The sequence below is a fragment of the Nanorana parkeri genome, unplaced genomic scaffold (genome assembly GCF_000935625.1).
Source record: "Nanorana parkeri isolate BGI_ZX_2015 unplaced genomic scaffold, ASM93562v1 scaffold166, whole genome shotgun sequence".
Classification (NCBI taxonomy): domain Eukaryota; kingdom Metazoa; phylum Chordata; class Amphibia; order Anura; family Dicroglossidae; genus Nanorana; species Nanorana parkeri.
Window position 1 is genome coordinate 1,547,470 of NW_017306434.1, and position 14,374 is coordinate 1,561,843.

At 43.9% G+C, this 14,374-nt stretch overlaps 1 protein-coding gene across 1 annotated transcript; it reads right to left on the minus strand.

The window, feature by feature from the left end:
- Positions 1 to 10,009: 10,009 nt before the first annotated feature.
- Positions 10,010 to 11,798, minus strand: LOC108785517 (nipped-B-like protein A). Its single transcript, XM_018554602.1, has 3 exons — positions 11,662 to 11,798; positions 11,345 to 11,576; positions 10,010 to 10,125 (listed from the first exon to the last, which is right to left on the minus strand). Exons 1-3 carry the CDS (start codon positions 11,746 to 11,748, stop codon positions 10,010 to 10,012), a joined length of 435 nt encoding a protein of 144 aa, XP_018410104.1. The 5' UTR covers positions 11,749 to 11,798.
- Between the last annotated feature and the right edge of the window lie 2,576 nt (positions 11,799 to 14,374).

The following is a 14,374-nucleotide window of genomic DNA, read 5'->3' on the forward strand; positions in this document are numbered from 1 at the left end:
AGGAAGAACAAAAGTGGATTATGTATAATTAGGAGAGAGAGAGAGAGAGAGAGAGAGAGAGAGAGAGAATTGCAAAATATTACACATTATTATCTTGAATTCCTCTTTTAAGCCAGTAGGTGGCACTTTAGACTTTTTTTACATTTTCCAGCCTTTGCTTCTTTCTTATTCTTGGTTTGGCAGTGCTGTGTAATGCGTGATTATCGGAGCTTGTGTTCTGTCGAACTTCTGTTCCTAATTTCTGCCAGTGAGAGCAGTGAGAGCAAGCACACACACGCGCACGCGCGCGCAGCAGCGTGGGTGACGAGAGACGCCGAGAGACGCCGAGAGGACGGGAGAGAGGACGGGAGAGGCGGCGGGACCGAGGGTCGGGACCGGGACCAGGGGTCGGCGGGAACAGAGGCCAGAGGACAGCGGGACAAGCCGGAGGACCAGCCGGGACAAGACCGAGGACCAGACGGAGATCAGGAGTTCAGGACGTCAGTGAAGGGGCCTGGTGAGCGGAGGGACCGGAGGTCGGCAGCAGGGACGAGCGAGCACCGGTGGCGGGGACGACAATAGGTTGGACTTGATGGACATGTGTCTTTATTCAACCTCAAATACTATGTGATTCTGGTAACCGAAAGTGGAACTACAGGAGTTGTAGAAATGAACCATTGCAGTGGGACTACCACTGCAATGGTTAAGTGTTAATTTTTCTCTGGGGGCTGGAATAAAGAAGATATACTCACCTGATCCTCGGTCCTGCAGCAGGTGGGGCTCTCCCCCTCCGCTCTCCGGTGGTGATATGTCCCTCGGTGTCCTCACTGCTAATGCATTTGCATTAGACGGGACAATGTCACAGCCTTGACACCCTGGACTCAAGTGAAGTTGGTTGAATAACATAATTCAAGCAGGAAGGGGACCATAACTGGATCAATGAGCAGGTGAGTCTTCAGGGGATAGTACCCGAGAGGATGTGAGTGTAGCAGCTGATTTGGAATTGGGCTTTAAGAGATATTTCAACCCAGAATAAAACTATAATACATATTGCAGTTACCAGTCCTTTGATGTGCTGGCTGCATTAGATTTCTATTTTTAGGCAAAGGACATTTTCAGGAAGCACAGAAAGTATCTGTTGATCCTGCCAGAAATGCCAGGAAAGTGTGGTCATCCGGGGACAGGAAGTGTGTTTTTGTAGGGTAACTAGGAGAAAATAAGGGGAAAAAGCCTACAAAGAAAACTAAGGCAACGACCATATCTGGGAACTGGTATGCTGCAAAATATGGCATTTTTGGTTTGGGGTTTAGATACACTTTAAGGCCCAAAGGTTTTATGTAACTGATACCCCCCTTACCCACAAGCCGATCTTACATTTAGTGCAAAAGGATCGGGAATTTTCTTGACTTTTATGCCTCCTTTTAATGATCTCTAATATACAGAATACAATATATTTAAATTAGTTTTTTTCAGTCTTACGTAATATGTTGTATTCAATTTGGGTTGCACAAAAATCATCTTCATTTTCACACTCTTCGACAGCGCCCTGACAGTTGTCCACTCCATCGCCGGTGACTTTACAAGTGACGCAGCTCTTCCGGGCACTGCCTACAAAACAAAACCCCCCATGTTAGATTGCTCCAGACAAGCCTGGAAATTCACAGCAGAAACCAGATCTGTATGAAAACATCAGAATTCCTATCTATCTATCTATCTATCTATCTATCTATCTATCTATCTATCTATCTATCTATCTATCTATCTATCTATCTATAGCTTCATTGGAGAGCATGGACTTTGCTGATTGCAGAGCTATAGGTCTGACTTGATAGGGGGTATGTCAGGCCTATGCTATGAGACCACTGCTTCCTCACAGAGACCACTCTGCAGCATGCTGGCATGGTATAGGCTGTTCTCCTCAGACTGTGGCTGCTGTAGAAAGAACAAACTGTAAGATCAAATGTAGCAATGGTAATTGCAAATAGCCCCATACAGAAATTAATTTGTTAATTAATTAATTAATTCATGCAGTGGGCCTAACATCAGATGTATTTTTTCAGGTTAGGGGTATACAGGCTAGGTAATGGTAATGTGTAACCCTTCCAGGTATTTAAAACATCACACAGAGATCACAGTACTCCCCCCTGACAATGCCTTTATTTGCTTTTCTCTGCAGAAGGACGGTGCCATCTTTGTCCAGGCATCATCACCCAGAGTCAACATCTACTTTTCCACCTGGACTGGGGGACGCACGCTTCCAAGCACTTGGCACCCCAGGTAAATTCAGAGCGCTCCACTTCTTGACCGGGACCTCCTGGCCCTCTGTATTCACTGTGACCTCCCAGCAGGGCTCTTTACCCTTGGACCCGTGGAGGACCATGCAACTTATCCACTCCCTGCGATCTCTCCCGCCCCCCTCACGATTCTCTCGAGCCCTGACCCCATTCAAACATGAAAGCAACCTAGAAGGCCAGGCCCGTCATGTTCTCTCATTTTGCTACAAGCTTCTCTTAGCTTGCTCCTCTACCGACACCCCATGGTTCTTACAGAGATGGGAGGAGGATCTCGGGATCCACCTGGGCCCGGAGGATGGTAGGAAACTGCTCACACTTTCCTACCAATCATCCATTAGCAACAAATACCAGGAGGCAGGGTACAAACTAGTCACCAGGTGGTAGAGGACACCCAGGGCTCTCCACTCCATGTTCCCACAGACTCCAGCCACTTGTTGGTGGTGTAACGCCCCATCGGCAGATATACTGCACATATTCTGGTCATGTCCGAGCCTACAAGCTTTTTGGGACCAAGTCCATGCCACTACCCAACAATTCACGGACACTACGCTACCACGTGATCCAGCTCTCTACCTATTACACCACACTGCCATCTCCCTAAAAGCCTACAAGCGCTCCCTGATACGCCATCTCATCAACGCCACCCGGGCCTGTATCCCAGCCTTATGGCGGAAGCCTGAGCCCCCTACGGCTCACCAATGGCTAGACAGGATACAGGATATCTATTTCATGGAGGATCTCACAAGTTCCCTTAACAACACCCCTGCTAAATTTAGAGCCACTTGGTTTTACTGGATTGACTTTCTCTCCTCCCCGGCCTACACGAAACTACGTCAGGGCTCTGACGTGTGACACTCCTCACCAACCTGGACCCTGGCCTTGTCCCTCCTTCCTTCTTCCCATTAGGAAGAGTACCCACCCACCTTTTACCTTATCTTTCTGCCTACCCAAGTCCTTCCTGCCCCCACCCCACTGCCTTATACAGCTCAACAAGCGGTTAGCATATTTTCTGCACCACTTCCCAGACCCAGTGGCATACAGTGAACCCCTGTCCGTTGACTCCACCCACTTCGCTCGCCTCACACCCTCGCGGGAGTGTCAGCAACCCCCATGTTGGAACAAATACCCTATAGCTAACAGACCTAGACAGAACACCAACTCCCACCCCCCTCCTAGTTTTGAAATAAAGAATTTATTTAAAAAAAAAAAACATCTACTTTCTGGACTGAGATGGTGGCATAGAGATGACATGTCAATCTTTGTTCCGGTGCAGTTCTTGGCTGTGTTCACAAATTATCCTTCTGCAGCCTCTCACCTTGTCTTGTTACAAGGTTACAATGTTGCAGTCTGATACCTGGGGGAGAGGAAACAGAAATGCTTCCTCCTGCTTGCACCAGGCTGGGGACGCCACCAGTCTAGGCAAAAGTGACTTGTTTGGAGTTCCTAGACTGCTTTTAAATAATAAAAGACACTATTTATTGTCAAGTGTGAACTGTCAGAATTTCATTCATGAGGACAGGTAAAGTTACTATAAGGTCAATAAAAAAAATCCTGTTCTCAATAATTCTCACCTGCAGCGATCACACTGCCGAAGATTAGGAAGACAAGGATGAGCTTCATGGTGATGGAGACCAGGATTCAGATTTGTCGGTTGATGAGTTGATAGACAAGTCTTGTCACTCCGTTGCAGGTTGATTTGTGTGGTGGATATCCACGGTATTTATATATTTCTGAGTGGCCCGTTCTGCCAGAATATGAACAATTCTTGGCCAAAGCCAAAATCTTTTAATTAAAAATTTGGAAGACTTGTTTATTTGAGTAAACAGTGACGTGTAAAGTTTGAACACCTGGGAGGAAACTGGAAGAAATGGAAACTTTTTGAATTTCTACGAAGCAGATAGATAATCATCACAAGTATCATTTGTTCCAATTTTGCTCCAGGCAATTGGATCAGATGGGTGTTGTGTAGATGGCATACGGGAGAAGGATGTAGGGCTGGATAATAGCTACAATATACAGTATATGGGCTTCCAATGGTAGACAATGGCTTCCATATAGTAGATCTAACACCAATCACTACAATCTTCTATAAGCTTTCATGTCTTCATGTCATTTCAAAAGTTCAATCTTTTTTTTTCTGCGACTTCCATTAAAATAATACCTGATGATCCTGCCATGAAGTTCCCTGTTCAAGTAATCCCTGTTATGGGGTATTTCTGTATCTCAATTGTGCTTTCAAAGTGTCACCTAGTCACATGTGCCACGATAAAGAATAAAAGAGGGCTATGCCGACCATTGAACAGGCATGGTCTACTGTGGTCATTGTCAGGAAGCCGGTCCAGAGTAATGATGTGCAGTTGATATTGCAGCAAGTGCATGTAGACAATACATTGCTGCAGAAATCAGCAGAACTGAGATGTACAAAAAGCATAAAAAAAGGTAAAAACTGTATTTCATGGGAAAAAAAGCATGGCATGTTTATAGCACACAGTGCATTAGCAAGCTAAATATTACACAGCAAGGGGCGTATGTATAAGAAATTTGCAGAACCATTTAATCTGTAAAACTGCCATATACATTGTTTCTATGCAAATGGAGGCAAAAATGAATGTGATATCAGGATAATACTGTATAATGGTCAATAGGTGGTGCTGAGGAGCGTTGGCAATAGGTACTTATTTTCTATGCTCCTCAGCTCCATCTGGTGGTCATAACACAGTATTTTCCTGATAATACATTTGATCTGGAAAGAGAAATAACTAATATCATTTGTTTTTGCCTCCTGTAAGTTTCTTAACAAAAAGCCGTTACGAGCTGAACATGCTCTGAATAGTGGGTGGATTAGAATGTGTGCGCGCAGATGTGTGCACAGACGTTCGCATGGAAATGTGCACAAACGTACTGACATCAGAATGTGAGATTGTTTCTGCATGCGCACATATGCCTGCTCATTGATGTCTGATAGACTATAAAATGAATGTAAGAGTGAGCCCATTGCTGACTGGTCTTCAGCTTTGTCCTGTGTTCCTGTTGCTACTCTGCTAACATGTGCTTGACTCCGTCTTATGCTCCTGAGCTGCTCCTGATCACCGATTTGGTACCTTTACCTGGCATCTGATTTCCTTCTATTCTGGAGGGCTAACAGCAATATTTGGGGATAGTCTTGGCATGCATATGCATGCTCCTTAGTCCACACTTAGCCAACCCAATGGAACTTATGCAAATCCAGGCTCTTTTGCAGCCTTGATAATATTCAAAAGACGAAAAAAAGGTTCTCACACTATATCCAATAAAACCTATCTGTCAATTGTTGCAATACACGGCAAAATGTGGGCGATTGTTACAATACATGGGCACAAACTGGTCAATCATTATAAGACACTGGCAAAACATGGGCGATTGTGACAATACCCAGACAATGATAATAGTAACAAAGATAGAGACAATAACTGGAGACAAGACTGCCTTCACCCCCCAACACCCACCTATACTTTTTTTGTAGGCCTCTGATCCAGCAGCAGGTGTTCAGTGGACAAGGAGTGGAGCTAGAGGTGTAGAGAGCACAGGCCTCCACTGCTGGCCTATTGTATTAGCGACACTGATGTAGCTCTTCCTTGCTGTTAATCCTGAGCTTAGCTTTGTGCTCTGCTAATCCTTTGATTATTCTTTGTATTACATGTTTACTTTCAAAACAAAGAATATATATAATCCTATAAACCTAAAGTATACAAGTAAGTTTTTAAGTAAAGCAAGCAGTAGTTAGTCACATCCAACAACTAGACTTCTCAAAGCCACTTCTTCAGTGCTAAAGAGTGTCTATGAAGCTACAAAACTAACTGAAGAAGTGGCTTTGGTACAGGGTCGTCCCGAGGCCAGGTGTCACCCGGAGCAGAAACCGGGTGACACCCCGCCGCGACGTCATCGCGCGTGCGCGTGGTGACATCATCGCGCATGCACGGTCATATTTGTGATACCTGCCAGCAGCCATCTAGATGATGGCCGTCGGCAGAGAAGAAGAGATGTTCACCCGGCGGTTCACCAGCTGTCAGCCTGCTGTCAATCCCGCAGCTGGGTGGATCCAGACAGTATTGTCAGGATCCGCCCCGGCTGCGGCCTCTCAGTATACTGCGAGCTGTAGCTCGCGGTATACTGAGATTTTGGTCATGGGAGGACGCTAGTTTGTGTTCTCCCGTGACCCTTAGGAGAACTATTGGGAAAAGCCCTGACCCCATAGTTCTCCTTTCAAGAACAACTTTATTAAAAAAGGTAGAAATTACAAATCAATCAGCAGCTGTTGAGACAGTAAAAAGACTGGTCAGGAGTATGTAATGTATATCACAGCTTTCAGAATACAGTGGTTAGCACTATGTAATGTACAATATCATCTATAGAGTACAGTGGACAGGACTATGTAACATCTATGTGCAAAAGTCAAATATACTGTATGTGTCAAAGTGCACCTTATATTGCTGGTCAGTGGGAGAAAAGAATGCTTAGAGACCATGGTAAGTGGGGGATAAAAATGACCAGGTGTTGTTGGTCAGGGAAAAAAAATGCATTTGTGTCAGTGGTCAGTGGAAGGAAAACAAATGACCAGATGTCAGTGGTCAGTGGGAGGAAAAAAAAACTGGTGCCAGAGGCCAGTGGAAGGAAAAAATGCCCCAGCAGAAATGGTAGGAAAAAGTGGACACCGGGAGGAAAAATGCCCCAATGGTCATCTGGAGGAAGAATGCCCCAGCAGTTAATAGGAGGAAGAATGCCCTGGAGGTTAGAGGGAGGAACAATGCCCAGGTGGACATTGTCAGAGGGAGAAAGAATGTCTTGGTGGACATTAGAAGAAATTTCCCAGCATTGGTGTCAGTGGGATAATAAGGGGTGAAGACATTGCATAGCTTAAATAGAGAGGAGGCTGACTGCGCACCCGGTAATCTTATTTGGGCGCACACATAGAGGAGGAATCAGGGCATCTATGCAGGGAGAGGAGAAGCCTGCCGGCAATTACTATCCTCACCCCACCCATTTTGCCCTTAACTTGCCAATGGACATCTGCAGTCAGGTGCTTGTCCAAGTGTTCCAGCATAACATGTCCCACAGGGTCCTGGATGGTTGGAAGGTATGGTCCATCAAGTCTGTGTAATATGTGTTGAAATGTTTTTATTGGATGTCCATCCATGTGACAGGGTGATAGTGCAGAAGCGTTGTCACCCTATAGCAGAACGTACCTGAGCAAGTACCCTTATGACAGCCCTGGCTTCTCTACTTATCTCCCCTGACACTTATGAAATAAAGTTATATCTGGACTATTTTAATGGGTGTGGTGCTTTAAATCCTAAATTGACTGTGCCCAAGACAGTTCTCCTGCCATAATGTACGTTACGGCCGATGTTGGTGATGCACAAATCCAGCTATGTTAATGTTTATAGCACCCTTCTACACATAATTCTTACAGTTTCTGAAATATGTCAATCATCTATTGTTACACTATAAGACCAAAAGTGTGTGGACACCTGACCATCACACCTACCCATATGGCTAAAAGTATGAGGATATCTCTCCAGCCCAGTGAAGGGTACTGTTAATGCTTCAGCATGCAAATACATTTTAGACAATTGTGCTCTTCCAACGTTTGGCAACACTTTGGAGAAGACTCTTTTTCTGTTCCAGCATGACTGTGCCCCTATGCACAAAGCCAGTTCCCTAAAGACATGGTTTTTGGAAATTGGAAATGACATGGCCGACACAGAGCCCTGACCTCAACTCTACTGAACATCTTTGGGATTTATTTAACTGCAGATTGTGAGCCAGGAATTTTCATCTAATATCATCTGTCCTCACAAATGGTCTCTTGGCTGATTGGGCACAAATTCTCGCAGACACTCCCCAAATCTCAAGGAAAGTCTTCCCAGAAGAGTGAAGGCTGTTATAGTCACAAAAGGGAGCTAACCCCATATTATTGGTCATGGTTTTGGAACGAGATGTCCAACAATCTCATACAGTTGTAATGGTCAGGTGTCCACATCTTTTGGTCATATAGTGTACCTAATAGATCCTGTTGAGCAGGACACTGGCAAACTTGCACCTACCCTAACGTCACAATGTACTCTGGTACACTATTTTCTCAGAAATGTATCTTGGCATAAGTCATTTTGAGAATTATTTGCACAGGTACACAGCGATCTGCCAGGTTTCACCATCTGTTCAGTCAATTTTAAGGATGCAGGAAGCATGGCAATGTTTCTGAAAACACTTTGTTGGCTTTGAAACCATTTGGTAGGCACCTCATCCTGGTGTATACAGTTTTATCAAATATTGGTTCTTACAGGTTCTTAATTTGAGAACTTGTTCTGTAGGTCAGCTCCTGCAGAACATCTCTACGCTGGCTTGTCACAAGAATTCTTACAGCACTCCATTGCATTGGGCTTGTTGCTTTCTGGCTAGAACCGAAATCACTAAGATTCAAATCACTTTTCTTAAAGGGATGTTTATTCCATATATGTGGATGTTTCAGGGCCATGTTAGAATTAAAGGGTACCTGTAGTTTTGAGGTGAACAATATCTTGCAAAGATGTGGGGTGGGGATAGGCAAGATCAGCACTGTTCTTGATTAGCAGCCCATCTCCTGTGTTAAACTTTTCACCTTGTTGAGGAAAGCTTAGTGCCTCTGTCAGATTTTTATTGTTCATTATCATTCTAACACCCAACTACAGTATATGCCCTTATCTGCTAAATGCATTATATCCATGTACAGAGAACAATGTAACTTATATCCATGTACAGATAACTATGTAACTTATATCCATGCACAGAGAATCATGTAACTTATATCCATGCACAGAGAATCATGTAACTTATATCCATGCACAGAGAACAATGTAACTTATATCCATGCACAGAGAACTATAACTTATATCCATGCACAGAGAACAATTATATCCATGCACAGAGAACAATGTGACTTATATCCATGCACAGAGAACCATGTAACTTATATCCATGCACAGAGAACAATGTAACTTATATCCATGCACAGAGAACTATAACTTATATCCATGCACAGAGAACAATTATATCCATGCACAGAGAACAATGTGACTTATATCCATGCACAGAGAACTATAACTTATATCCATGCACAGAGAACTATAACTTATATCCATGCACAGAGAACAATTATATCCATGCACAGAGAACAATGTGACTTATATCCATGCACAGAGAACAATGTAACTTATATCCATGCACAGAGAACAATGTAACTTATATCCATGCACAGAGAACAATGTAACTTATATCCATGCACAGAGAACAATGTAACTTATATCCATGCACAGAGAACAAGTTATAGTTCTCTGTGCATGGATATAAGTTACATGGTTCTCTGTGCATGGATATAAGTTACATTGTTCTCTGTGCATGGATATAAGTTACATGGTTCTCTGTGCATGGATATAAGTTACATTGTTCTCTGTGCATGGATATAAGTTACATTGTTTTCTGTGCATGGATATAAGTTACATGGTTCTCTGTGCATGGATATAAGTTACATGGTTCTCTGTGCATGTCCGTAATTAGCGGACTGGGAAAACTAAAAGGCCCAATTTGGTCTTCTCATCTGCATGAACCTCTGACTGCTGTGAATGGGAACTATTACCACCACCAATTAACGATGTTTCCTGATGTACGGGCCTCAAGTGTCATTGGTTGCAAGAATCAAGGTGACTGTCATCAACCTAGTACTATTCTGCTGCCCCCACACTATTCCAGTAGACCTCCCACATCTTCTTGGGGCCGGATGTGGTGATGAAGCTCTTGTCCTCATCAACATGGGGAAAGGGTGGTTTACCCTCCCAATCTGAAGGGTAAATGGAGGGTCAATGTGTCCAATGTGGAGGGCATGTGGTGCATGCTCACTGCCCACTCTCCTATCCTGGCCAACCAGGCTGCATACATGTTCGGAAAAGGGTCTGATTTGCTGGTATGGATTTTTAAGGACAATGCAATTTTTTTCCATGAGATTCCTCCCTACAGTCCATACCAGACCCTCATCAGGGAAAGAGCTCTAGGGAACATATCGTTTTTGTTTGTTTGTTTTCTTGTCTATTAAGGATACAAAGAAAACTAAGCTTTTTGTGTTGCTCTTTTTTGCATGGGGATGCCCCTTGAAGTCCATAACAGACCCTCATCAAGGATTAGATTCTGGAATACATTTTTAGGGGGACCCCACACTGGGTTTTTTTTTTTTTACAAACAGCAGAAGTCAGGGATCAGAAATTTCATATAGCGGAAAATATTTTTCTAAATGTCAGTTTAGCTGTAGTACGTCCTAAAGTAGAGGATCAACTCATATGTGATTTTGCCTGTGTCAAGGGCTGAGGGCTGAGTGAGAATTATTCCTCCTGAGATTTTTTATCCAGGAGCTTCACTTTAAATCCAAAAAATACTCTTGCCACATTATATACAGGTGAAACTCGAATAATTAGAATATCGTGCAAAAGTTCATTTATTTCACTAATGCAACTTAAAGGGTGAAACTAATATATGAGATAGACTCATTACATGCAAAGCAAGATAGTTCAAGCCGTGATTTGTCATAATTGTGATGATTATGGCTTACAGCTCATGAAAACACCAAATCCACAATCTCAGAAAATTAGAATATTGTGAAAAGGTGCAATATTCTCGGCTCAAAGTGTCCCACTCTAATCAGCTAATTAAGCCATAACACCTTCAAAGGGTTCCTGAGCCTTTAAATTGTCTCTCAGTCTGGTTCAGTAGGAATCACAATCATGGGAAAGACTGCTGACCTGACAGTTGTGCAGAAAACCACCATTGACACCCTTCATAAGGAGGGAAAGCCTTACTAGGTAATTGCAAAAGAAGTTAGATGTTCCCAAAGTGTTGTATCAAAGCACATTAATAGAAAGTTATGTGGAAGGGAAAAGTGTGGAAGAAAAAGGTGCACAAGCAGCAGGGATGACCGCAGCCTGGAGAGGATTGTCAGGAAAAGGCCATTCAAAAGTGTTGGGGACTTTCACAAGGAGTGGACTGAATTTCCCTCTATAACATGGCACCCAATTTAAGAGTAAAGGTTGTTTTGCATACCGCAGCATCATCAAAGAGGTTGAGCAATGAGATCAGGAAAGCCCGTCTGTGCTGTCGGTTCCCCCGAATCATTGAATAGAGATGGGAGCACAGGGCACTGTTGGACTCATCCTGCCGGAACCCACGCACTATGCGCTTTGCATCAGAAATGATTGCTTGCTGGACCTGGTATGACATCTTTATGCCAGCCACCGCTTTCATCTGTAACAGGGAAGGAAGAGTATTATGGAGCAGCCAATTACACAGCTAAATTACATCACATGGCAGTTACATGTTCTGCACTCACGTGAATGAATCCAGTGTATTTCTTGTCAATCTCTATCAGCTGCTGATCCGATTTGTTCCGCATGGACGGCTCCGGGTCTGTGCCCATTGCAATTAGGTATGGCACACACTAAGAATGGAACAAAAATGAAAGGTCAAGAGAAAACAAAAACAATTTGGAAATGTGGGACCTCATGCTTTAATGTCAATGGACCATACTGACGTTAATTTCACTGTCTATGAAGAAAATGTAACTAGGTTTGAGAATTGCAATCTGGGAAAATTATGTCGTCACAGGCAGGAAAAAAAGCAACCAAATCTCCCCTCTGTCAGTCCTCACTGCACACTAAGTGAGAGGCAGCACCAGGGGCCTGAACCTATACAAGATATTTCTACACAAATATTATAACTACTGTGCATGTGTACGACCCATCTCCAGAACAACATCTTAGTCCAGAAGTACAGGTGAAACTCGAATAATTAGAATATCGTGCAAAAGTTTAATTATTTCACTAATACCCTAATGCAACTTAAAGGTGAAACTAATATATGAGATAGACTCATTACATGCAAAGCAAGATAGTTCAAGCCGTGATTTGTCATAATTGTGATGATTATGGCTTACAGCTCATGAAAACCCCAAATCCACAATCTCAGAAAATTAGAATATTGTGAAAAGGTGCAATATTCTAGGCTCAAAGTGTCCCACTCTAATCAGCTAATTAAGCCATAACACCTGCAAAGGGTTCCTGAGCCTTTAAATGGTCTCTCAGTCTGGTTCAGTAGGAATCACAATCATGGGAAAGACTGCTGACCTGACAGTTGTGCAGAAAACCACCATTGACACCCTTCATAAGGAGGGAAAGCCTTACTAGGTAATTGCAAAAGAAGTTAGATGTTCCCAAAGTGTTGTATCAAAGCACATTAATAGAAAGTTATGTGGAAGGGAAAAGTGTGGAAGAAAAAGGTGCAATGTCTCTCAGTCTGGTTCAGTAGGAATCACAATCATGGGAAAGACTGCTGACCTGACAGTTGTGCAGAAAACCACCATTGACACCCTTCATAAGGAGGGAAAGCCTTACTAGGTAATTGCAAAAGAAGTTAGATGTTCCCAAAGTGTTGTATCAAAGCACATTAATAGAAAGTTATGTGGAAGGGAAAAGTGTGGAAGAAAAAGGTGCACAAGCAGCAGGGATGACCGCAGCCTGGAGAGGATTGTCAGGAAAAGGCCATTCAAAAGTGTTGGGGACTTTCACAAGGAGTGGACTGAGGCTGGAGTCAGTGCATCAAGAGCCACCACACACAGACGGATCCTGGACATGGGCTTCAAATGTCGTATTCCTCTTGTCAAGCCACTCCTGAACAACAAACAACGTCAGAAGCGTCTTACCTGGGCTAAAGAAAAACAGACCTGGTCTGTTGCTCAGTGGTCCAAAGTCCTCTTTTCTGATGAGAGCAAATTTTGCATCTCATTTGGAAACCAAGGACCCAGAGTATGGAGGAAGAATGGAGAGGCACACACTGCAAGATGCTTGAAGTCCAGTGTGAAGTTTCCACAGTCTGTGTTGATTTGGGGAGCCATGTCATCTGCTGGTGTTGGTCCACTGTGCTTCATTAAGTCCAGGGTCAACGCAGCCGTCTACCAGGAGATTTTGGAGCACTTCATGCTTCCTTCCACAGACGAGCTCTATGGGGATGCTGACTTCATTTTCAAGCAGGACTTGGCACCTGCCCACACTGCCAAAAGCACCAAAACCTGGTTCAATGACCGTGGGATTACCGTGCTTGATTGGCCAGCAAACTCGCCTGACCTGAACCCCATAGAGAATCTATGGGGCATTGCCAAGAGAAAGATGAGAGACTGTCACAGTCGCACCCGGCGCCTCCGGCCTCTCCAGCGCCGCGTCTGCCGTGACGTCATGCGGGCTCCGCCCCCTGACTGCAGCTCCTCTCATAACCGCAGCGGAGGCAATCACTCGGCGTTCAGTCAATGTGGAACGTCGAGCTTTGATTTCCGCTGCACTCCACTGAACCTGACCGGCTCCCTACGCTTCACAGCTTGAAAGTCCTGTGGGACACGTCACCACCAAACAGCCACTCAGCCCTTGCAGGAAGGAGCGATTGCTCACCATAGAAACCCACAACCGCAAGTATTAGGGCATGTCCCTACATTTGAATGCCAGTGCAATGTGCATAGTGTACCTAGTTGGATGAACCTTACTGTCGGTCCTACATGCATACCTATAGTTATTAGTGGAGAGATATATACTGCTGGAATATTGACTCCCTGTGCTATTGCCTAAATTGATCCATACTGCTGGAGTATTGCCTGCCTGTGTTACTGCCTAAACTTTATCCAGAAATAACATTAGTAGACATGTGTTGCGGAAGAAATATATACAGAGGTACTGGAAGTTTCACACCCCAGGTTGTAGTGTAAAAAAGAAGATATTTCCCCAGTGGGGTGTGCAAATGCCCAAAGGGAGAAAAAGGAAGAGGGGCTTTTTAGAAAACAATCCCAAACCTCAAAGATAAAATCTTAGAAAATATTTTATTGAAATATCGTTTAGAACATTATTAAAAAACAAAAAGGTCAGAGGAGATCACACACGAAGCAGGTGGAGGGGTGGCGTCGGAGACAGCACGCTGTAGTCGTCAGGCGAGCGGCAGCAACGGCCGACGTTGTTGGATTCGAGGCTATAATGTGCTGCTCTTGCACTGTAATATGTTGCTGT